We start from the raw sequence: 21,540 nt of genomic DNA, 5'->3' as shown, positions 1-21,540 counted from the left end.
CGAGGGGCCTGGTCCAGAGTAGGCTATCAGTAGTTAAGTTTTGAGGGAGTAAAAGCGATTTTCAGATTTTTGACTGTATGGGGCCAGGGGCTGATGGTGGTGGCACCTAATACCTCCCCCTGCCCTGTTTAAGGGTCAGATGGAACTTCCTAAGTGGCATCAACCCAGCGTGCCGGGCTCGTGTTCCAGATGCCGCGTAGGTTCTGGTCAGTAAAGGTGCCTTTGAGAGGTGTTGTGGCTCTCGAAGCTGCAGTGTAATGAACTTGCTCACACTCAGAACTCTGAGGGCTGCGTGGGATGGGGCTTCCCATCTCTACAGGTATACAAGTACAGCCTGGGTGGCAATTTGTCGTGATTCAGGTATGGTGCGGAAAATTGGCCCAAATAACTCAAAATGTTCCTTTAGATTCTGGGATTCTATGACCTGAACCAGAGCCCTGGTGCCCTGAGAAAGCAAACAGCTTCTGCAGGGAAGGATGAGCAGCAGAGTACTCTCCAAGGGTCTGGAGGTGAGAATGTGGGGCCCATTCTTCCCCACCCCAGTCAATGAACAACCACCCCTCCACCAGGCTGCTTTCATCCCCCCTCCCCACCTTGGAGCCAGTCTGGCCTCTTCTCTCTGAGGGGGTAACAGTGGTTGTTTGGAATTCTGGGGGTTGGGGAGTGGTCAGCAGATTGATGAGGAACAGAAGTTCAAAGTCCCCAGTTTTCTGCATCCCTCTCTGAACTTCCTGCACTGGCCTCAGGACGGCATCAACAGCTTCTCAGTGACTTCTGGGGCAATGCAGAGGAGAGAGGGAACTCCCTTCAAAAGAAGCATCAGGAAGAACACAGCTTCCAGGTCTGCAGGCGGGAGTGCTAGCTCCCTCCTGCCTGGCCTACCAGAAAGCTACCTCCCACCCCACCCCTCCCCCAAGAGGAAGCCTCAAGTAAGCCTGGGCCAGCCTGGCATTGGGAGTCAACCAAGGGCCACTCGCTCACCAGAGGCCTCAGCTTCAAGGAGTCAGGGACTCTGTGACTCCTGGGACTCAGAACTCCTGGTTTCACATTCTCTCCCCCACTGGGATGGCACCATCTTCAGGGTGGACAGATGCTTATTCATAGGCCCCAGAGCCCCCATAAACAAGGGTTAAGTCAAGCCCTGGATGTGGGCCTGACTCACTAGGCCGTCAGATCCATATCATATAAAATTAGCAGTTGGACCACATGCTCCTGCTAGCCCATCCTGCTCTGAGCTCTGTGGAGCCAGAGGCAGGCCCTGCTGCGGGGATGATAGAATGTGTCCCAAGGCAGATGTTTCGAGCTCCTCGCTGGCAGCAGCAGCTGGAAGGAGTCCCCAGGGTGATACTTTCATGCTCTTCACCTGGACCTGACCAGAGAGTTTACTCTCTGCTAAGAATTTTCCAGAGAGCTAGAGAGGAAAGGCAGGAGCATCTGCCTATTCGGCAGGGTCAGGGAGGGAACTGCAGACCAAGTGCCTCACATGCCTACCTCCCCGTGGGCAGCCAAGGGTTGGGCAAACATAGCTGGTGACCCCAGGTTCTGGCACTTACCAGGTGCCCCAGCAAAAGGTGCTGAATTTCTTTGTAACTCTGCTCTTTGCAACTCTACTTTCTTTGTCTATAAAATGGGAATAATAATACCTACCTCACAGGAGATAGCAGTGGTGGGAAGGAAGTGACCTGAGGTATGGTAAGCAGCCAGCATGATGCCCAGCATTCAGAGAACAAAGGGTTACTGTCAGGGTTTCAGGGGAAAGAGAGGGAGCCAGACAGGGTCAAGTGTCCCTGGGCCTCCCTCCTCTCTGGGGCTCAGCTCTGCTGTGTCCTCTGCTGATCCAAAAGCCCCCACAGCTCTGTGCATTGCTGACTCAGCAACCGAGAGAAGGCTACTGGCAGTAAGTACTTACTGGAAAGAAGGAATGAATTGTGGGGTGGATAAATGACAAACGAACGAATGATTACCTCACACTACAGACAAGAAACGCAGGTGAGAGTGGTTAAGTCCTGGCTGGAGGGCAAACAGCTGGCGGGCAGTCTTTTCCAAAGCCTTTTGGTGCCTATGAATCTCTTCTCTCTGGGCATCATCAGCCATGTCCAGGAGGGCACAGGGCAGGTGGGGTGGGGGGCAAGACTACTGAGCCTCATCTGTGCCAGACTGTTATCCTGGCCGCACCCAAACTCCCTGAGGCAAGAATCCTCTTATTCTACAGATGAGGAAATCTGGTCTCAAAGAAGCTACGTGACCCATTCCCATTGGGGCAGCAAGAATGCAGGGGTTCCAACCCAACACTAACTCCTAAGCCCCAAGGCAGCTGCTCGGCAGGGGGATCCTATAATCCACACGTTTACTTGGCATAGGTGAGGCCACACCTATGCCAGCACATTTCCATTCTCTCCTTGCTGTTAAGAGGTCAAAACCAGGACTAGAACTTGCTCTGCTGACCTCAGCCCGGGGTTCCAGGGTGTTTGTACAAATCAGAATCAGTTAATTTGTACAAACATCCAACAACGGTTCACCTGTGGCTGCAGGGGGGAAGGGGGTGAGAAAGACAGCAGGGTGGCAGCACTGGCCAAGGCCTAGCGTCCTCTGGCTGAGCCGGAGGGAGCCTGAGCAGCGTCTCTAGGGTGAGGCTCTGTCAGCTTGCTCAGGTTTCCGCAGGGCGCTTTGGACCAGCACCACCCAGAGAGGGAGAGCTGTGGCCAGGGGCCTGTGCCTGGCACTTTGTCCTCAGTCCCCAAAGCCGGGCGGGTTAATGCAGCCCTTGTCACCCAGCTCCCGCTGCCCTTCTCAACCACACCGTCCCACACTAATCTCAGGTCTTTCTCTGGCCCACCAGATGGGCCTGGGGTCCCGGCAGGGTGGGGGGCGGGTGGCCCCCCCAGACCTCTCCTCCTGCCCCCACGTGTCCCCGGCCGTGATGAGTGGACCAAAGTGCCAAGATGAGCAGCCCTCGCGTCTCCGCGGTGGGGGGCACGGTGACGGGCGAGGAGCACGCTTGGGACCAAGCAGCTGGGGCGGGGAACTCCGAGCCCGCCCGAGTCGGCCTGGGGGCTCCCTGGGCGGGGGCCTCTTCCGAGGGCCAACGTGGCACCACCCAGAGAGACTCGGGGCTCGCTCGGCCTTGGGTCCGTGGCGTCGTGTTGGCGCTGGTCACTCACTCAGAGTGACCGTGACGCACAGACCCCGTCTAGACGTCAAGTTCGGCAGCAAATCGAATTTGAAGGGCTAACGCCTCTGCGCTGCTTCGGGGTCCGCTGGGCTCAGGCGCTCCGCTCCGTGGGCCTCCCGGGACCTCGTCCCTCGGCTGGACGCGCGGCGTCGGCGGGGGCTGCGGTGGGGCTGAGCCGGTCCCTGCGGCCGCCGACCTCCCTCCCGCAGCGAGTGCGCTGGGCGGGCCTCACCCGCCACCGCCACCGCCGCCCGCCACCCATCGCCCCGGCCCGAGACTAGGGCGGCGCCACCCGCGGGCCCTCCCGGCTTCTGGCCGCGCCCCACACCCCGGGCGGCCGCTGCCGGGGCCGGGCCCTAGGAGGCTGGCCAAGGTCCTCACTTGCGACGCGCAGGTGAGCCGCTGCCGAGCACGCCCCCGCCACCCGGGCCGCCTCCGTAATTCCTGCGCTCCTGAGACCTCGGCTCCCGCTCGAGCTCACCTTCTCCGCGCGGACCTTGGCTCTCCGGCGGTCGGTCGGCGTCCGTCTGTCTTTCCGGCCGCCCTTCCAGCCACTGGCCCTCGCTCCTCCCCGCGGGTCCCCGCCCCGCTGCGAGCCGCGCGCTCCGGTCCTGGGGGCTGGGGCGGGCTGCGCGACCTTCGGGCCGGCGATGCAGGCGGCGCCGTCGTGGGAGCCCCGCGCGCCCTCGGGCCTCGCCGTGCGCCCTCGGGCCTCGCCGCGCGCCCCGGCCCCAGGCCCCGGCCCCAGGCCCCGGCCCCCGCCTCCGCCTCCGCAGTCCGGGCGCGCGCGAACCGGGGGCGGGTGCTGCTCCTCGGCGGGGAGTGCGGACGGAGCGGGGCGGTGCGGCCGCTCGGGAGGGCGCGCAGGGCTGGGGCGCGGCGCGGGCGGCGGGCGGCGGGCGGCGGGGGTCGCGCGGCCCGGGGACGGGAGGCGGGGCCCGCTTCGGGGCGGGGGCCTCCGGCGGGGGCGGCGGGCGGGCGAGGGCGGGGGCCCAGCGCTCGGCGCGGGAGGGGGCTCCGGGCCCGACGCCGCGTTCGGCCGGGCGGGGGGCGGGGGGCGCGGTGCTGCGGCCCAGCGTTCGGCAGGGGGCGCTGCTCCGGGCGCGGGGCGGGGTGGGTGGGAGGGGAGGGGAGGGGAGGGGGCCGCGGTGCTGCGCACGCTTCCCCCATCATTAAACACTATGTTCAAACGGCGCCGGGGGACTTCCCGGAGCCACGGAGCCCGCGCCGCCCGCCCGCCCGCCCGCCGGCCCACGGAGCCCATGGACCTGAGCGCGGCCGCCGCGCTGTGCCTCTGGCTGCTGAGCGCCTGCCGGCCCCGCGACGGGCTCGAGGCGGCCGCCGTGCTGCGAGCGGCGGGGGCAGGGCGGGCCGGGGGGCCGGGGGGCGGCGGCGGCAGCGGCGGGCGGGCCCTCGCCCCGGCGGCGGGCGTCTCCGCTGCCCCGGCCGCCGCGGCTCCCGGAGCCCGCGCTGCGCGCAGGGCCGCCGGCTCCGGCTTCAGGAACGGCTCGGTGGTGCCCCACCAGTTCATGATGTCGCTTTACCGGAACCTGGCCGGGAGGGCTCCGGCCGGCGGGGCCGCCGCCTCCACCCCGGGCTCGGGCTCGGGCTCGGGCTCGGGCTCGGGCCGCCGCGGCCGCGCGGACACCATCACCGGCTTCGCAGACCAGGCGAACCAAGGTACTCGCGCCTCTCTGCGCCCGTCCGTCCCGTCCGCTCCAGACCCTTGGGGCGCGGCCCTCACGTCCCAGCCTCGCGGGGGAGGCTCCGCCGAGGCCCACGCACCCCGAAGGGCTGAGCCGGGGCCCTCCGCCGGATCGTCCTGGCCCTGCCGGCCGGCCGGGTCCCCTCGAGGAGGCGGGATCCGAAGCACCAAGGGGCCCGGGCCGAGAGGGACTGCGCCGTGACGGCGGAGGTGGCAGCGGCTGTTTCACTGCAGCAAACTCTGCAGCTTCTAGCTCCTGGGGGGCTGGGGAGGGCCCCCGCACAAACTGGGGGAAAATCAGGGGAATGAGAGAAAGAGGCAGGCTGCAATAAACGGCCCCTGGAGAGGCTGGTGGCATCCCCAGGTACTCGGAGGTCCCCTCTCGGCAGGCTGTGTCAGGGTGGAGGTGTATGGCTGTGGGTGCCCCTGCCCTGTGCTGGGCCCCTGGGACGGCCAGAGGTGGAGGACTCCAGTCGTGGGACGTGCAGAGGATGGTGGCTGAGACCCTGCCGGAATGCAGGCCTGGTTGGGACAAGCACCCCACCTTACTCTGTCCCGGGTCCTTCAAAGGTAGGACGTGCGTATGACTGTGGCGGTTGCCGTGTGTCATCTGGATTTTATTAATCTCTATTGAAGTCATTAAAGCAGACAGATAGGGAAAATTTAACTAATTTCAGGCGGAAATGCAAGTAATGTTGGCCTTAATTCTATCCAGCCAGAGACCCAGCATGGAAGGCAGGAGGGAAAGAAAGGGGAATAGGGCTGGAAAGGAAGCGGCAGGCTGGCTGAGCCTGGGAGGGTCTCTTGCTGTACACCCCAGACTCTGGCCCCGGAAAGCAGGTAGAGGTGGTGCAATGACAAAATCACCCACCTCCTCCTACACACACACACACACACACACACACACACACACACACCATGCCTACACACAGACTGCTTTATTTTGGGTGCCGGGACCTCCTGGGCCCAGATGGCCCTATAGTTCAGTGGGAACCATCAAGCATTCTCTGAAGGCCTGGTATGCTCCCTGGATTGGATGCTGAGTACTCCTACAAAGCCTGGGTGCTGGTGGCCAGGGCCCCTGCAAAGGTTCCAGCCTTGAGGCTGCTGCGTGTGCCCCCAGGATAGAGGGGAGGTGGGTGTGCGGGACGCCAGCTGCTTTCTTAAGTAGACTTAGGCCTACCATTAGCCCCAGCCTGAGCTAAATCTTTTCTTGTGGAGCTCTGCTTGGCTGGCAAGGCTCTGAGGGCACTTCTCTTCTTCCCTCTGTAAGGAGAGGATGCAGTGGCAGCACTCTGGCCCGGGCAGATGCTGCAGAGGCAGCTCAGAAAAAAATGCTCGGGGGAGCCCAGAGGGAAAGCAGTGGCAAGGGGGGAGGAAGCACTTGCCCGGCCCTCGGAGCCTCCCTCCCTCTCCACTCGGAGCTTCAACTTGGAGCAGGGTTACTTGAGGTCCCCAGAAGCCACTAGCAAAGCCCAGACTTTGGACCTCAGGAGGTGAGGGCCTGGCGGCAGTGGTGGGCGAGCAGATCTTCAGTGGCGGGGGCAGTGTGCACAGTCTCTCCGACTTTGGGGCAAAGCGAAACCATATGACCTTCTTCAAAGGGAGCTCCTTATCTGCTGCTCTCGGTGGAATTTCAACCGTTTTTTCCCTCCCTAAGCCCAAAAAGAAAAAAAAAAGTGCCCACGACCAGAAATAAAACCCCCAAACCCTGAGAGCTAAGTCATGACGGAGGGAAAGAGTGTATCTGGGAAGGGATCGGCGGGTCCTGGAGGCGAGCCCTCCTTGAGACGCTGCCCTCACTGCAGCCCGGGCTGCCCCAAACCCTTCGGAGAAGGTTCCTTGCGCTCCTCTGCCGCCTTCCCACCTCCATCGGAGGTCGCAGAAAGTCGGGAGAAGCTGAGCTAGGGGCTTCCCACCGCGGCCAGCAGCGCGCACGCTAGGAGCCCTTGGGCCGAGCCGGGCGCCTCCCGCCTGGGCCTTAGCTCGCCTGCAGCGTAGCCGGGAGGCTGGATGCCCTGGAGGGTCGGCAGCGCGGCTGACGCGTCCCCCCTGGACGACTGGCACGCAGGGCCCCAGCCTGCAGGGCAGGCAGGTCGTGGCCGGCAGGAGGGTCCGGGCGGAGCCGGGGCAGAGGCAGCCCAAGCTGCAGAGTTTTCGGGGGACGTGAATGGTCCGTTTCGCCCAGCCGGGCCTCCGCGGCCGTCCCGGGGCCTGCGCTGGGCGACAGGAGCAGTCCCGGCACAGCGCGGGGCTCCGCGGGCCTCCAGACCCTGGACGGGGCGCAGGGCTTCTGGGGAGCCCCGGGCCTTCTGCCGCCCGCAAGTCTGCCGTGGGGTCTAGGCCCCGCGAGCCCGAGGCTGTGCGTCAGGCCGCGGCAGCCGTCGTGGCCCCGGGGGGCGGGGGGGGTCCCGGGGCTCGGCGGTAAGTGGGTGCGGGGTGCGGGGTGCGGGGTGCTCTCCGCTCTCACCGCGCCCTTTCTCTGTCTCTGCCCGACTCCTGCAGACGACTCGCCCGCCGAGACCGGCCAGAGCTTCCTGTTCGACGTGTCCAGCCTCCCCGACGCCGACGAGGTGCTGGGAGCCGAGCTGCGCGTGCTGCGCCACGAGTGGCCCGGGCCGGGTGCGGGTGCCGGCCGCGCCGCCGCGCCGCCGCTGCTGCTGCTGTCCACCTGCCCCCGCGCCGCCCGGGCGCCGCGCCTGCTGCACTCGCGGGCCGCCCGGCCCCTGGCCCGCGCGCGCTGGGAGGTGTTCGACGTGGCCGACGCCGTGCGCCGCCACCGCCGGGAGCCGCGCGCCGCCCGCGCCTTCTGCCTGCGGCTGCGCTCGGTGGCGGGGCCGTCGCGGGAGCCGCTGGCGCTGCGGGGGCTGGGCTTCGGCTCGCGGGGCGCGCGCGGCGCGGCGGAGGAGCGCGCTCTGCTCGTCGTGTCCTCCCGCGCGCGCAGGAAGGGGAGCCTGTTCCGGGAGGCCCGCGCGCTCGGGGCCGCGCTGGCCGCGGAGCCGCCGCCCGACCCGGGACCGGGACCCGGCCCCGGGTCGGCCGCCGCGGTCCCCGGGGGTCGCAGGCGGCGGCGGACGGCGCTGGCCGGGGCGCGGCCGGCGCAGGGCGGCGGCGGGGGCGCGGGCCGGGGCCACGGGCGCAGGGGCCGGAGCCGCTGCAGCCGCAGGCCTCTGCACGTGGACTTCAAGGAGCTGGGCTGGGACGACTGGATCATCGCGCCGCTGGACTACGAGGCGTACCACTGCGAGGGCGTCTGCGACTTCCCGCTGCGCTCGCACCTGGAGCCCACGAACCACGCCATCATCCAGACGCTGCTCAACTCCATGGCGCCCGACGCGGCGCCGGCCTCCTGCTGCGTGCCCGCGCGCCTCAGCCCCATCAGCATCCTCTACATCGACGCGGCCAACAACGTGGTCTACAAGCAGTACGAGGACATGGTGGTGGAGGCGTGCGGCTGCAGGTAGCCTGCGGGCCCGGCCCGGCCAGGGAAGGGGCAGCCGCGCCGCCCCCCGGGACCCCCTGCCCCCGCCCCGCCGAGGAGCGTGGGTGCGCGTCGGACTCTGGCCCCGAACCCGCACCGTGGAGGGAGAGCGCGCGTTCACACTCACACCCACACACTCGTGCACACCTTTCCCGTGGGCAGCAGCGGAGAGCCCTGCGAACAAGAGATGACCTGACCTCCCCAAGGAACGGTACTCCGCAAACTCCCCGTCGCACCTCCCACCGCCCCCTTTTGGAGAGAGAGGATGCTGGTTGTGTTAAGGTTGCAATGACAGGCACCAAGTCCGGTAGAAACGGGTTAGGGGGTTGGGGGTTCCAGAATGGGTGAATTAATGGGGGTAGTGGAGTGACTCTTAGCCCACCCCCTTTTCCTTTGTGGCTGAGTGTGGGGGAACGCCAGGCTGGGTGGCTCAGTGCCCGCTGTTGCGCCCCGGTGTTGACCGGTAGGAAGGCTGTCTCCCGCCCTTTCTGAAGATTTGCGTTGCGTGGAGGCCGTTTACTCCGGGAAGGAGCCGCTGCAAAAGGCGTGTTTATTCTTTAATTTTAAAAATCTAACGTGCCCCTTCGGTTTTGAAAGGGAACATTTGTCCGAAAGAATTCATGGTGGAACTACCCAGATCTCTGCAAGGGTCAGCACTACCCTTTTAAAAAACGTCAGTTCTAATTAGGAATGATCTAGAATGTGGGGGGGGGATGTTTTTCTTCTGAGGGGGAAGTGAAATGGTGGAGAGGCTATAAACCGCCAGTCTGGTCTGATAGGAACTTGGGGGTGGGGTGGCATGGGCCAAGTTCTGAAGCTTCAGGGCTGGGCAGCTCAAGGTGGCAGCGATGCCTTGGGGGTGCTGAGGGGGAGGCTTAGTGCAGTGGCTGGGAATGGGGAAAGGCCGACCGCTATGCCTTTTCTTAGAGACCCACCAGGAGGTTTTGCTAAGGAGCTGAGAAAGAGGCTCCCAGGGCTTTGAAAGAGGCAGGGAGGCGTCCTGGGGCGGGCTTCTGCAGAAGTCTCAGGCTCCTCTGCCAGGTAGGCGCAACCCTCTCCAAATGGTGTGCTCGCAGTGTGCCAACATGTGCTTGTGCTTAGCTATCAAGTCTGTGTTGGCTTTTACACGCTCTCACTGTGTTGTTGCTGTAGGTTTTGGCAGTGTGATAGTAACGGGAAGTGAAGCTACACAAAAGTGCTTTTGTGAGATTTCAGCTCCCCGCGAACCCAGTGGTTCAAGGCAGGAGGAAGCCCCTCACCGCCCCTCCCTTCTGCAGTGTAGAGGGGCATTTGCAGCGTGGCTGCTGTGGCCCCTTCAGAAGGGCAGGGCCTCGGTGGGGAGTGGGGTGGGGGGCGGAAGGGGAAGCCTCTCCTCCAGTCCTGTCTTTGTCTTGTTGATGGTAGGACTGCCTGCCCCTGTAAAGGGAAGCTGGAACACCCATCCTACATTGTTTTATTTGGTTCATTTCTGCCTGGGAGTCCTTTGTGGCCTTGCCTAAATGGTTGAGGGAGGAGAGGAGGAGGAGAGGAGAGGAGAGGAGAAACGATGTGGACTTCCACCTGTCTGGGGCTCCAGAGGGCTTCTTTGAAAACCCCTGCCGCCTCCCTGGGTATTGTTTAAGGTCATGCTGGGCTTTCTCCTTTGGGGTTCCTGAGAAAGGCATCCATTCCATGCTTCTTGTCTTGGATGCTAAGGTCCAGATTTTAATTCTCAGTGATTAAATATTCCAGAGAGAGGAATACTAAGGATTTAGATACAGCGAATTTACTTAAGGGCCCCACCTGAATCTGTTTTATCCCGTAAAATTTCCCCCAAAGGAAAAGAAAATGCACTTATAATATGAATTTATATGCTGTGGCTACGTGAGTAGCTATAAATAATCAGAAAATGCAAGTCTCTTTAGGTTAAAACACACAAACAAAATTCCCAAAGTGGCAGCTATGGTACACTTCCTCTCAATTTCAGTGACCCGTGGTCCCCTTAGGTTTATGGATTTGGCCAGAGAAGCTTCACTTTTCCAAGTAGTTTTTAATAGTTGCACGGCGATTGCTCTGTCATAATGAAGAATAAAAAAATGACACTAAAATATGAGAGGTTGTGGTATTTGAAGTTTTAGAAAGGGAGTTAATGAAACACTATCACTCTGCAGAAATTCTAGGTTATTTAATATCTTGGACAAAAGGAAACATTTTGATTCTTTTTTAGTGACTAGGAGAAACAATGTTTTGAGAAGAGATGTTTTGATTTAGCCTGAGCTTTTCGTGGCAGGGAAAAAAAATGTCCATTTTCTCAGTTTTTTCCAGATGACCTCCTTTCTACCACAATGTGTTGTAAGTGATGGAGGAAGTAGGCATCTTCCTGTATCTGGAGCTGCATCCGGGGAGGGGGCTGGTCCTTGGGCAGTGGCAGCTCCTTCGATGCTCTCGTGCTCTCGGATACCCTCAGTGTGTTCTTGTTTACGGAGTGGCAGTGTCTCCAGGATTGTTCAGGAGCTGTACGTAGCCACCAGGGACCACCCGTGCCTGCTATAACTCAACTCAGGCCTCTGGCATCTCAGAGTTAAAAGTAGGTGAATGGAGATGTGTCACACTTTGTGAAAATGACAGCAAAGGGCCCCACCACATGTCGAAGCAGACATGTCTTTGCTGCTATGATGTGGTTGGATGAGCTTTGCCAGGATTTGGAGGAGGATTCTGCTAGCACAGTGGGTAGTGGCCTGTACTGTCTGTCTTCTAGGCAGTGGGGTGCGGGGCCAAATCACTCAGCTGGAAGCCCCGGTCCCCACCCGTTGGGAGAGCTGGCTGCTGGCAAGTAGGGATAAAGTGTGATGGCACTGTGGGTGGAGGCAGTGCCCCCTCTCCAACTCAGACCTTCTTGGGTCTGGGGCCACCAGAATATTCCTCCTCCAGTACAGCGAATTTTCCATTTTGTTGGGGAGACATGCGCACTTCTAGTTGAGGCCTTTTGAACCACTCCTTCGTGCTAGAGAATAGGATGTCGTCCCTGCTTGGGGAGCACGGGGCAGTCCAGCTGGTGCCCAAGGGGGTCGGTACTGGGTCTGCTAAACATGAAGACCGTCTAGTTCTGCTGCCTAGACACCGCAGAAGCCAGACTTCTGTATTAAAGGAGACATTTCCACTGGCAGACGGCCGTGTCCAGCGATGCCCAGATGCTCACCTGGTTGAAATCTGAAATGCTCACCTGGTGGCAGGCTCTGTTGTCTTAGCTCACGGTCTGTCCATTCATCGTGTACGTCCTAGGCTTCATCCTAGTGTGCTCACATCTTACTACCAGAGTAGCATGGGAAAAAGAAGAGCTGTGGATTGTGTGATGTCGAGTCAAACCTAGCAAAGCCAGTGCAGTGACTGCTCCTGGGACAGACTCCTGGAGGTGTCCGCAGGAGTGGGGACCCCGCTGTCAGTGTGGAAGGGAGTAGGGACCACCCTGTGGATGTAATCAGAGCGTAACTCAAATCTAAGAAGTCATTTATCCTGCTTGTGATTTTTTATTTAAACTCATAGCAGAAAATAATCCAGGACTGTGGACTGATTGTCTTCTTAAAGCAGGGAACAAAATTGAATTCTTCCCAAGAGGACTTGGTGCACAATAAAAGGCAGACTCTTCCCTTGCTTGAATCTAGTCTTTGGAACAGCCTGTGAGAAGAAGAGCAAACACTACCGCTGTCTCTGGGACAGATGTCATTGGGGCCTCGCCAATCTCCTGAGAGCAGGTTGGTGGGGACACAGAAGCCTCCCCCGGCCCAGAAAGCAGGGCCTTTTCAGTGGGTCTGGGCCAGGAGCCCTCAGACAGGTGCAGCATCGGGGATCTGGGAGGCAGCCATCTGTCAGAGGCAGGGAAGGACCTGCGTTGTCCCCCTGAGGTGTCTGGATTGGGAAGGAAAGAGAGGCAGCTGACAAGAGCGCCCCAGAGTTGAGAGACGTGGGGAGCAGGACAGGAGGGAACTGGAGCCCTCTGAGGTGTGTCTGGGCAGCGCTGGTGTGTCTGCGGACTTCTGTGTACCCGGGAGTGAACTGCCCCTGCTGTCGCCTGCTGTCTGCCTGCTGTGAGGTTACCTGGGTGCTGGAGCTCCGAAAGGTGCCTCCTGAGAGGTCTGGGACGGTCATGGGCAGCCACCTCCCTACCTGGAGCTTCTACTTCTGCCCCTGTAAAAGGAGCAGCTCTCCAGTCCCCTGGTTCTAGGATTCTAGATGGTCCAAAAGTCCATTAACAGAGTTTAAAGGCAGAGGAGGTGTGACCGTTCCTGGAAAGGCCCCCCGCCCCCCAATCCCAGAGCCACTTCTCACAAGTATCACAGCTCTTGCCTGTGTCTATATGTGTGTGTGTGTGTGTGTGTGTGTGTGCGCGCGCGCGTGCGCACGTGTACACGTGTGTCCATTACAATCCTAGAGTCTGTTGGTGCCTTATGGATGTGGCTTTGATTTCCAGCTGGGTCAAGGCAGGTGCAGGGGAGACCGGGATCTCAGGGGTAGGGCTCAGCTCACCAAAGCCACAAGCTTTCCTATGTTCTGGGTGAGGGGCACTACCAACCCAGCTGGAGATCTGTCCCCCCACCCCCACCCCACTCCGCCACACACACCCAGGGGCAGGTGGAGCCACACCTGCTGAGATTGTCCTGTGACCAGATTCTGGGAAGACTGCCGCCTGCTGCTGGGGCCTCTGTGGGAGCGGCAGAAGAAGGCAAGCCTGGGCCTTGCTGGCAGCCCAGCAGGGACCTGGGACTGTCCCAGAGTCCCTGGACAAGGCAAGCAACCCTGTGTAGGGTGAAGTGCTGGGCCAGGTCCCCACAGGCCCCCACCCCCTCCTCGCTGCCATGCCCATGTCTGGTCCAGCTTGCTGGAGGAGTGACCCAGCGGCAGGCACCTACAGAGCTGCTTTCTCTCTTCCTTTTTGTGGCCTGAAAAATGGTGCTAGAGTTTAACAGTGAGAGACAGGGAGGAGTCAAAAGAGGTAACTTACAATTTTTCAGGCAGCTCTGCCTTTTGTGCCTGGAGCTTCTGGCCACTTGGGCTAGAGCAAGCTTCTTCCTCCTTTTGTTGCCATTTCTGGACTTTAGCTTGTTAAATAGTTAAATCCCGACAGGGCTCAAGGTGAGAGAAGCCTATTCTGGTCAGGAAGGCCACACTTCCCTTAAGTGGAGTCACCTGCCTGGAAGCAGCTGCAGGAAGAGGGTTGGAAGCTGGCTTAGGAAGTCAATGGGGGTGACTGAAGGCTTGACATTTGCTGCGTGGGCTCCGATGATTGGTTCAGGGATACTCTCTGCTCATGATGTGTGCACACCCAGCTCCTCCAGAGCTTGGCTTCTTCCCACCCACCCTCAAACTGCCGGCACCAGGCCCGTGCTTGAGGCCGGCCTGGGACTTGGCCATTGGCCTTCTGACTGGGCAGCGTTTGGGTTGGCGCTTCACAGTGGCTGCCACACTTTCGGCCGAGGAACCTGGGGAAAGGTGGAGTCGGAGTGTCAGTGAGGTCACTGAAAAACTGGTCTGCATTTTGAGTTTGTGCTTAGAGTTGTTGGAAAGTACAGCACGCCCTCCGACCGGCCCGCCTGGGGGGATTTGGTCCGCTTGCTCCTGCCTTCGCACACCTCCAGGGAGCAGTCCTGCAGGCCCCTCTGGCATCTGTGTGTGGGAGTGTATGTGTCTGGGCTGCAAAGGACAGGGCTGGTTTCCCTCACCTGCATCCCCCTACAATGGCAAGAGGGCTGCAGTGTGCATGGACGCTTCTGCAAAGAGGTGTTTCTGAGTCTGCTGGCAGGACAGCTTGGCATGCTGGTCTATGAAGCACTTCCTTCCGCTTGGTTAGAAACTCTTCATTCCAGACAGGGCCACTTGTTCTAAGTCAGTGATAGGAAGCTGAAACAAGTTGTTTAGAAAAACCAGGAAAAGCTTCTGATGGTCAAGTCTCAGGCACCTTTCAGCCTGGTAGTCCAGACCTTCCAGGCTGTGGCCAGCTGCTTGGTTTCTGCATTTCTGTGTTACAATCTTTTGAGCTGTTGGCGACTAGGAGTGCGGTGTGGAGGCAGCTGGAGATTTGGCCAGGCACGAGGCAGGAGGTGGGTCAGCGCTGTCTTCTTTGCAAAAGTTGTCTCTGCACTGCTCCATCTGACTGGCAGTGGCAGTGACCACACCCAGCTGCTGCATCTAGAGATGGGGCGGTCGGGGTGAGATGCCTGTTCTGAGCCTCCACCCTGCTCGGACACTTGGCTGCAAGAATCTAGAACCTTGTCTGAACCTCCCGGTGCTGAGGTGTGCCTTTGTTTGACAGAAACCAGATCCCTTGCAAGGCTCGGGGTCCTGCTGAGCTGGAGGTAAACACAAAGCAAGCAGAGGCAGGCACTGGCTGCAGTGCCCCTGAGCACCCTGCCTGGTGCCGCTGCAAGGTGGGAGGGGGCGTGGTGGCTCCGTGCACCTGCACCTGCACACACTCGGCCGCTGTTTGACGCACTTACACAGCTTCCTGACCAGCCTGGCCTCCCTCAGACCTAGCGCCTGGGCAGCCCTAGCCTGCCTGGACTTCTCAGTGGAGTAAGTCTGAAAAGTAAGTCCGACAACGTGCACGGGAAGCCTTTCTTGGCCTGTGAGTGTATCTCCGAGCGTGGGAAGGTTGCTGAGGGCAGGAAAAGACGCACACGTCTGAGGTTTCCCCGGGGGGCTCGGGACAGCAGCAGCTTGGCTTGAGGTGAGCAGGCTTGTGGTTGGAGGATGGGGTGCCCCTGCAAGCAGGGCTTATTTTTTTGCAATTTATAGTTCCGGATCAGGGCCCGTCAGAGTCAGAAGAAAGCCAGCCATTCAGCATTCTGTTTAGAAAATGATGATACATGTTCAGGGAGAAAGCAAGAATGTATTTTCTGGCCGGGAGATACTCGAGTGTTCCAAGCCAGGAACAGAGACTCTGGAAAGCAGAGTTTCTCTGGCTTTCTCCACCTCCGATAAATCACGGATGGCGAACATCAGCTTCCTTACAGTAATTGCTGTTTTCCTGTTGTTGTTTGGGGTTTTCTGTTTTGTTTTTTTGTATTCCACTTTTTACCGTAGTGCAAACAGCTTCTGTGTTTCCTGTGACAAAGAATCCTGAGTCCCCTTAGGTCTCTCAGCTGGAAGTATTTCGCCCCAAATGAAAAGTTAATGCGTTTTTTTTTTTTTTAAACAAGGATTTGTATGCTGCGTGCAACTTGCTGTTCAGCAGTTGAGAATAGGGGATTCTGAAAAGTTTGGAAAAAAAGAATTTTAAATAGTTATCAAGAGGTTCCTGCAGAACTCCCGCACCAGCCTCTGGCACACGTCTGTTTAAGCAGGCTCTTGGTGGGCAGCAGCTTCTGACATGACGGGCGCCCTGCCTCCGAGCGAGCACCTTGACTCTGCTGCCAATACCGTGATTCTAAGGATATGAGCGAAACTCAGAATTACAGTAATGCCATCACAGCTCAATACGTACCATTCCCTCAGCAGCTGAAGACAGAATGTATTATTTCGGGGGGCTGAAATCCCTTTCATTTCACAGCCATACCCACTATTTCTCAGCTTGGCTCGGGAGTCAGATGGGAAAAGTGGTGAGAATTTTAAGCTCATTGAATGCAAGCTGAGATCGCCTTCGTCGGCAGTCGTCCAGCTCTGGTTTGGCCAGAGCAGAGCTCCGAGGCTTGGAGGCTGGAGAGCGGGCCGCCTCCCTGCTGCTCTGCTGGGCCGCTGGGGCAGGCCGAGCTGATGTTGTGAGTGCTGCTCATGCCCAGACCAGCTGGCACGGAGCTTTTCCAGGCCAGGTACAAACCCACTGTGTATGTGTATTCTCAAGTTTAAATAGATTGTACATACTGGAATGTAAATGAACTGTAAAACAGCAATCTCTATTTTTCTTGACAGTTATATAGCAGTATATATTTGTTAAACAGGCTCGTATGCTCTTCATTAGCCCTTTTCAAATGTTGTACAGATAAGTTGATTAAATATTTTATTGATACACCTGCTCCTGGCTGGTCTTTCGAGAATGGTTTTTTTTTTGCCTTGCTATTCAGCCTCTCTCTGGTGGTCGGTTCCCAGTGCTCCACACCAAGAACAGAAGCCAACCATTTAGGTGTTAGGACAACTGCATGCCAATGGGGCCACACGGTGGCTCTGGGCCTGTCAGTCTTCACTCTGACCATTCCCCCTTGAAACAGCGCAGGCTGTCCTGTGCATGCGTCTGGGGGCCTCGGGTCGTGACCGCCGTGACTCCGGAGAACACTGCATGGCCTGTACCGCGTGAAGCCACTGCACGGGAAGGTAGCCAAGCTTGGCTTCGGGGGTGAAGAGGCCAAAGCGCAGCAGAAGACAGATTTCCCTTTGGAAAAGGGCATGGCTATGTGTAGTGAGGGAGCATTGTCACTGCAGACACAGTCCGAGCGGAAAGGTCTTGCTCCACACACAGCAGGCCGCTGGAGGATCTGTCTCACTTCAGGAAGCCTGGGCACCCCCATTCTGAGCTGTGCAGGGAAGCCTCTGAAACCCATAGCCAGAGCAATGCCCAGTTACAGCAGCTTCCCCTGCAAGGCCAGTTACATATTTTAGTGAAACCAGCGAAGTCCTACAGCCAGTTTGGCCGCTGTTGCTCCACGCTCTCCAGACAAGGATAAAGATCTGTGCCCAGTGGCATCACCTCGGACCCTTCAGGACCTCTCCCAGACCCGGCCAGAGAGGACCAGCCACTCATGCTTCCTGCATGAGCCACTCTGCTTCCTGCAGCAGAGGAAGGAGAAAGCTATTTCATCAGTTCCCAAAATATTTCTGGGGAAGGACAGGGACTTGGCCGCCAGGAATGACCTATTACCAGAGTGACCTTCTCTGGGATGTGGATACCGCCCGGCGGGAGCCACCTTTCTGCACGGTGAGGGCAGGGCACGTCCACCGTAATCAGGTGTCCTGCTGTCCCGGTGGTCGTGTTTGTCTCTTTCTGGTGAGAAGTGGATCAAGAAAGTCTGCTCCCCTTCTGCCTCTTAATTTCATCAGTACTAAATAAAGGAGTCTTTTTCTTTGGAAGAAAATGATGTTCACCTTTCAACTAACTCACTTGGTAGGTACAATTCCATATAAGATTTAAGACTCTGCCCTGGAGAAGTGTAAAGTCTTTTCATGCTTTGGGCGGTTCCTTGGGCGGTTCTTCATTTTCCTATTTCCTGGTCCCTTCGTGGCCCACCCGGGCTTTCTGTGGTTGCGGGGGCTGGATACAGAATAAGCAGACTGTGGGTAGTTACAGGGAGAAAGGAAAGCCAGGGGTAGCATTTAGACATTTATCCTAACACTGATGAGAGCACATCTCAAAGGTCCGCAAGGACTGATGCTAACGGGAGGAGAAGCCTGCCGGCTCGGCTCCCTCTGGGGGGCCCTGGGCTGCTTGATACACCCTCTATGCCCGTTGGCTGCTCACTGCCCGGCTGCCGAGGCAGACACTTGCCACCTGCTGCCCTGCTTGTGGGTGCATTGTGCTCCCGTGCTCCCGGGGCGCCCCACACTCTTCTGTGCGGAAGGGAGGGTGATCTGGGGAGAAACTCATCCGTTGCAACGTGTCACCAGTGTGCAGCCACCGACTGCGAGGCCGTGGGCGGCTGCCAGTCCTAATCGCATGCAGGTGCGCGGCCCTTTAGCAGTGGCCAGTAGGAGGAAGCCCAGCTGTGGTGCAGAGCCTGAGCTGGGTGGATTTGCAGAGACGGGATTCTAGTCCCTGTGTGAGGAGGGGGGCCCTGCAGGTGCACCCGCACCCCCTGGCTGTAATGGACGCCCAGTCACAGGGTCACATTCCCATCCCAGGGAAGAAGAATTTTCCCATAGACTTACCCAGCAAGGAAGTCTGTCCCAACGTGGGGAGGTCAGCCCAGGCCCCTCTGCCAGAATGTCTGAGGAATGCGATCCAAAATGAAAACGCTCTCCTATCCCAGAGCATGGTCTTGTGTATTGTTGCTGTAATTCCCGCTTGGGGTGCTGCACGGGGTTAGCACTCAAGAAGTAATAACCACATATTTGGTAGTTGCTAATACTCAGGCTCCAGAGGCTTTCTGACCTCGGAAGAATGAAGTTCTTGCCGTCGGAGGGAACGATGGGGGCCTGGCTTCCTGTCGTGCCCAGCGCCCAAAAGCCTGCCTTCGACGCCCCTGTCCTGCGCGGCTCAGCCGGGGGCAGGCTTGAGGGATGAAAGAGCCCGTCCACTTCCCAGTACCATCTCCACACTCGTTGTGAGGGGCGCAGCGTCTCTGACATGTGACTCCCTGAGAGTCTGACCCTGAGAGCGTTGTGCTTCTTGACAGGTTGGCCATCAGGTGTGGTACACACTTTAATTTAGGTGACACTTGCTGACTCTTCCGTGGAGAGGCCCTATAAGTCTATAAGCCCCGAGATGACAAGACACAAGTTCCATGTCCTCGGACTCTCCTTTTAAGGGCAGAAAGGAGTTGGGCGGCGGGGGCAGGAGGAGCAGAGACTGGAAAAACAGAATTCCAGCCCTGGCTGGTAAGTTCTCCAGTAGAGACATGGCCAGGGTGCCATGAGGGCTGGGGGGGAGGCAGGGGGCGGCACGAGCAGTTGGCCTTTGGGGCCGGGTTTGGGGGCGGGGAGGGTAGAGGCTTGGCCACTGCCAGAGCTGGAGTGGTGGACGCCAAAGGTTTCAGAGCACAGGTGCGGGGAGGGGTCAGCACCTGGAGGGCCAAGGTGGCTGGCCAGAGTGGAGGTCACAGGGAGGGCTGCAGCCTGCGCTTGGGCCCCTGCAGGCAGCCGGGCCTTCCTCCTTGCCATGTGCGGCCTGCCTGCTGCCCCCCCTCCCCCGCCCCCTCCCCTGTCCCCTCCCTGTCACCTGCCAGCTGGTCTCTGTTCTAGCTTTCATTCTTCTAAAACCATCCCGATGTTAGCAACTACCTCCTTTTCACCTGACCCGCTAACCTGGCCCTCAACGGCCCTTCCCTTGCCCCCCAGGTCCAGCCCCCCACTCCTGTGGGGCTGCCCACTGTCGCCTCCAGGAGGCAGCAGCATGGTGTGGAAAGGGGAGGAAGCCCTGGCTCTGGAGTAGAGGCTGCCTCTCAGTCGCTGTGAGATCTTGAGCCAGTCACTTACCTCCCCCCTCTGTGGTGATCTGGTGAAGGTGAATAGGCCATAAGCTCAAGATAGCCTCAGGGTAACCTCAGCGATCCCACCCCCCCCAGGGATCCCCCTCCCCCCCCCCCCCCCCAGCGTGCAGCAGCCTCTTTCTGCAGGCTCCCTCCTCTCTCCCACACCACCCAAGCTCTCCCGGTCTTTCTGGCACTAAGAGCAACTGCCTCCCCTCTCCCTCTGGGTGGTTCCTCTTCCCCTGTCTACTGGCAACCAGGAGCCTTCAGTCTGGCAGAAGAGGCCAGACCCATGTCACACAGTGGCTCCCCAGGGGGGACCAGAGCCATCACTCACCTACATCTCCACGGGGCATAGGCAGGAATCTCAGCCACTTTGGAAAGGGACTCCTGCGGGAGAGCTTCAGCCTTAAGGCCTCAGAGAGAGATTTGTTCACAGAGCACACTTAGTTCCAGCCACTGACCCCTCTTTTAAACCCCACCTTCCAGAGGATGGAGCAGCCCAAGTATGTCCCCTTCTCTCCTGCAAAGAAAAGGCCAGGAACAAAGATGATGCCTGATGTTATTTAAGAAATGTTCTGCTTCCTGCAACTTTCCTAAATCTACCGTAAAGTCTCCTCAAAGCAGATGCTCGAACATCCTGTGCTGCATGGGGGAGGACAGATGGCATGGCCTGGGACCAGAAAGCTGAGCCAGGTGAGCAACCACCCCCTCCCCCCACCCCCAACATGAAGCAGAAATGCTAAGACTGCAAGAATCAAGTTGCAGGCTAGCCTAGGTGAAACAATGCAGAAGCTGAGACATCACCGGGTTCTCTGCTGCACCAAAGAGGAGACAGTAAAAGAAAAACAAGTTTGCTAGGCTTTTCCTTCAGTCACTGTTTTACAGAGCATCTACCATAAGCTAGACAGGGTGCTGATGCTATATGCATGACCTCAATTAATCCCATTAAAAACAAACAAAAACCCTCTCCAAATCTAACATCTCAAAAGGAAAGCAAGTTTTTTTTTTTTTTTTTTTTTTAAGATTTTACTTATTTATTTAGGGGAGACACAGAGACAGAGGCACAGACATAGGCAGAAGGAGAAGCAGGCTCCCTGTGGAGAGCCTGATGGGGGACTTAATCCCAGAACACTGGGATCACGCCCTGGGCCAAAGGCAGATGCTCAACCACTGAGCCACCCAGGCATCCTGAAAGCAAGTATTTTATGAATGTAGAAATGGGTGGAGGGGGAGCCTCAGGGAGGCTAAGCCAATGTAGCATTGCAAACCCAATAAATGACAGATCCACGATTTGAACTCAAATCTCCACTTACTGCTCAGATGAAGAAATTTACTTTCTGGAAAAGAAGCAATGGGACACATATGCAGGAGAGAGCACGATGGCTTTTTAAAAATTACTTTTACAAATTTCAAACTCATATCAAACTTACAAAAAAGCTGCAGAACATTTTCTTTCCTCTGAACCATTTGAGAGTAAACTGGTATGATGCCCCATCACCACCAGACACTTCAGTGTGTCTTCAGTACAAATAAGGATGTTCTCTTCTCCACGCGCCGACCACTGAAGTCCTAAAGTTAATATTGATTTCTTACTCCCAGCTCTAGACCCTGATCAAGTTGTGCAAACTGCCCCAACAATGTTTTTTTATAAGAAAGCATCTAATCCAGGATCGAGTGTTGCATTAAGTTGTCATGTCTTTTCAGTCCTTTTTAATATGGAATTAATTTTGGGCGCCTGGGTGGCTTAGTCAGTTAAGCATCCGACTCTTGGTTTTGGCTCAGGTCATGATCTCAGGGTTGTGGGATCAAGGCCCATGTTGGGCTCCATGCTAAGCTTTAAGATTCTCTCCCTCTGCCCTTCTCTCCACCCTACATTATATTAAAATTAATTCCATATTATTTTTTTAAAGATTTGCTTATTTGAGAGAGAGTGAATGGAGAGAAATCAAATCTTTGGAGGCTCTGGGGAAGTGGATAGTGATATGAGTTCAGAGAGCCTCAGGAGCTGCCTCTGGAGATGCTCTGTCCCCAGCACAGCCTGAGGACACCCTTTGGGCAGTGATCATGACTCTAGCTTAGACTTTTCACTCAA

General features: G+C 58.2%; 1 protein-coding gene and 1 long non-coding RNA gene across 2 annotated transcripts; one reads left to right on the top strand and one right to left on the bottom strand.

Moving 5' to 3' along the window:
- Positions 1 to 4,417: 4,417 nt before the first annotated feature.
- Positions 4,418 to 16,343, top strand: GDF7 (growth differentiation factor 7). Its single transcript, XM_072767609.1, has 2 exons — positions 4,418 to 4,852; positions 7,383 to 16,343. The coding sequence occupies exons 1-2, from the start codon at positions 4,435 to 4,437 to the stop codon at positions 8,339 to 8,341; spliced, it is 1,377 nt and encodes a 458-aa protein (XP_072623710.1). The 5' UTR covers positions 4,418 to 4,434; the 3' UTR covers positions 8,342 to 16,343.
- Positions 10,504 to 20,134, bottom strand: LOC140600028 (uncharacterized). Its single transcript, XR_012003223.1, has 2 exons — positions 19,783 to 20,134; positions 10,504 to 18,826 (listed from the first exon to the last, which is right to left on the bottom strand). It is a non-coding gene; the product is annotated as an uncharacterized lncRNA (long non-coding RNA).
- Positions 20,135 to 21,540: the final 1,406 nt, after the last annotated feature.

The sequence above is a fragment of the Vulpes vulpes genome, chromosome 8, assembly GCF_048418805.1.
Source record: "Vulpes vulpes isolate BD-2025 chromosome 8, VulVul3, whole genome shotgun sequence".
In the NCBI taxonomy this organism is placed as follows: Eukaryota; Metazoa; Chordata; class Mammalia; order Carnivora; family Canidae; genus Vulpes; species Vulpes vulpes.
Note: the sequence above shows the minus strand (reverse complement) of the source record. Positions and strands in the feature narration are given on the sequence as shown.

What these genes read in the sequence shown, in the direction of transcription:
- GDF7 (XM_072767609.1), top strand. Translation starts at nt 4,435, where the DNA reads ATGGACCTGAGCGCGGCCGCCGCGCTGTGCCTCTGGCTGCTGAGCGCC. An exon ending in CGCAGACCAGGCGAACCAAG is followed by an intron (nt 4,853 to 7,382) that starts GTACTCGCGCCT and finishes CGACTCCTGCAG; the next exon opens with ACGACTCGCCCGCCGAGACC.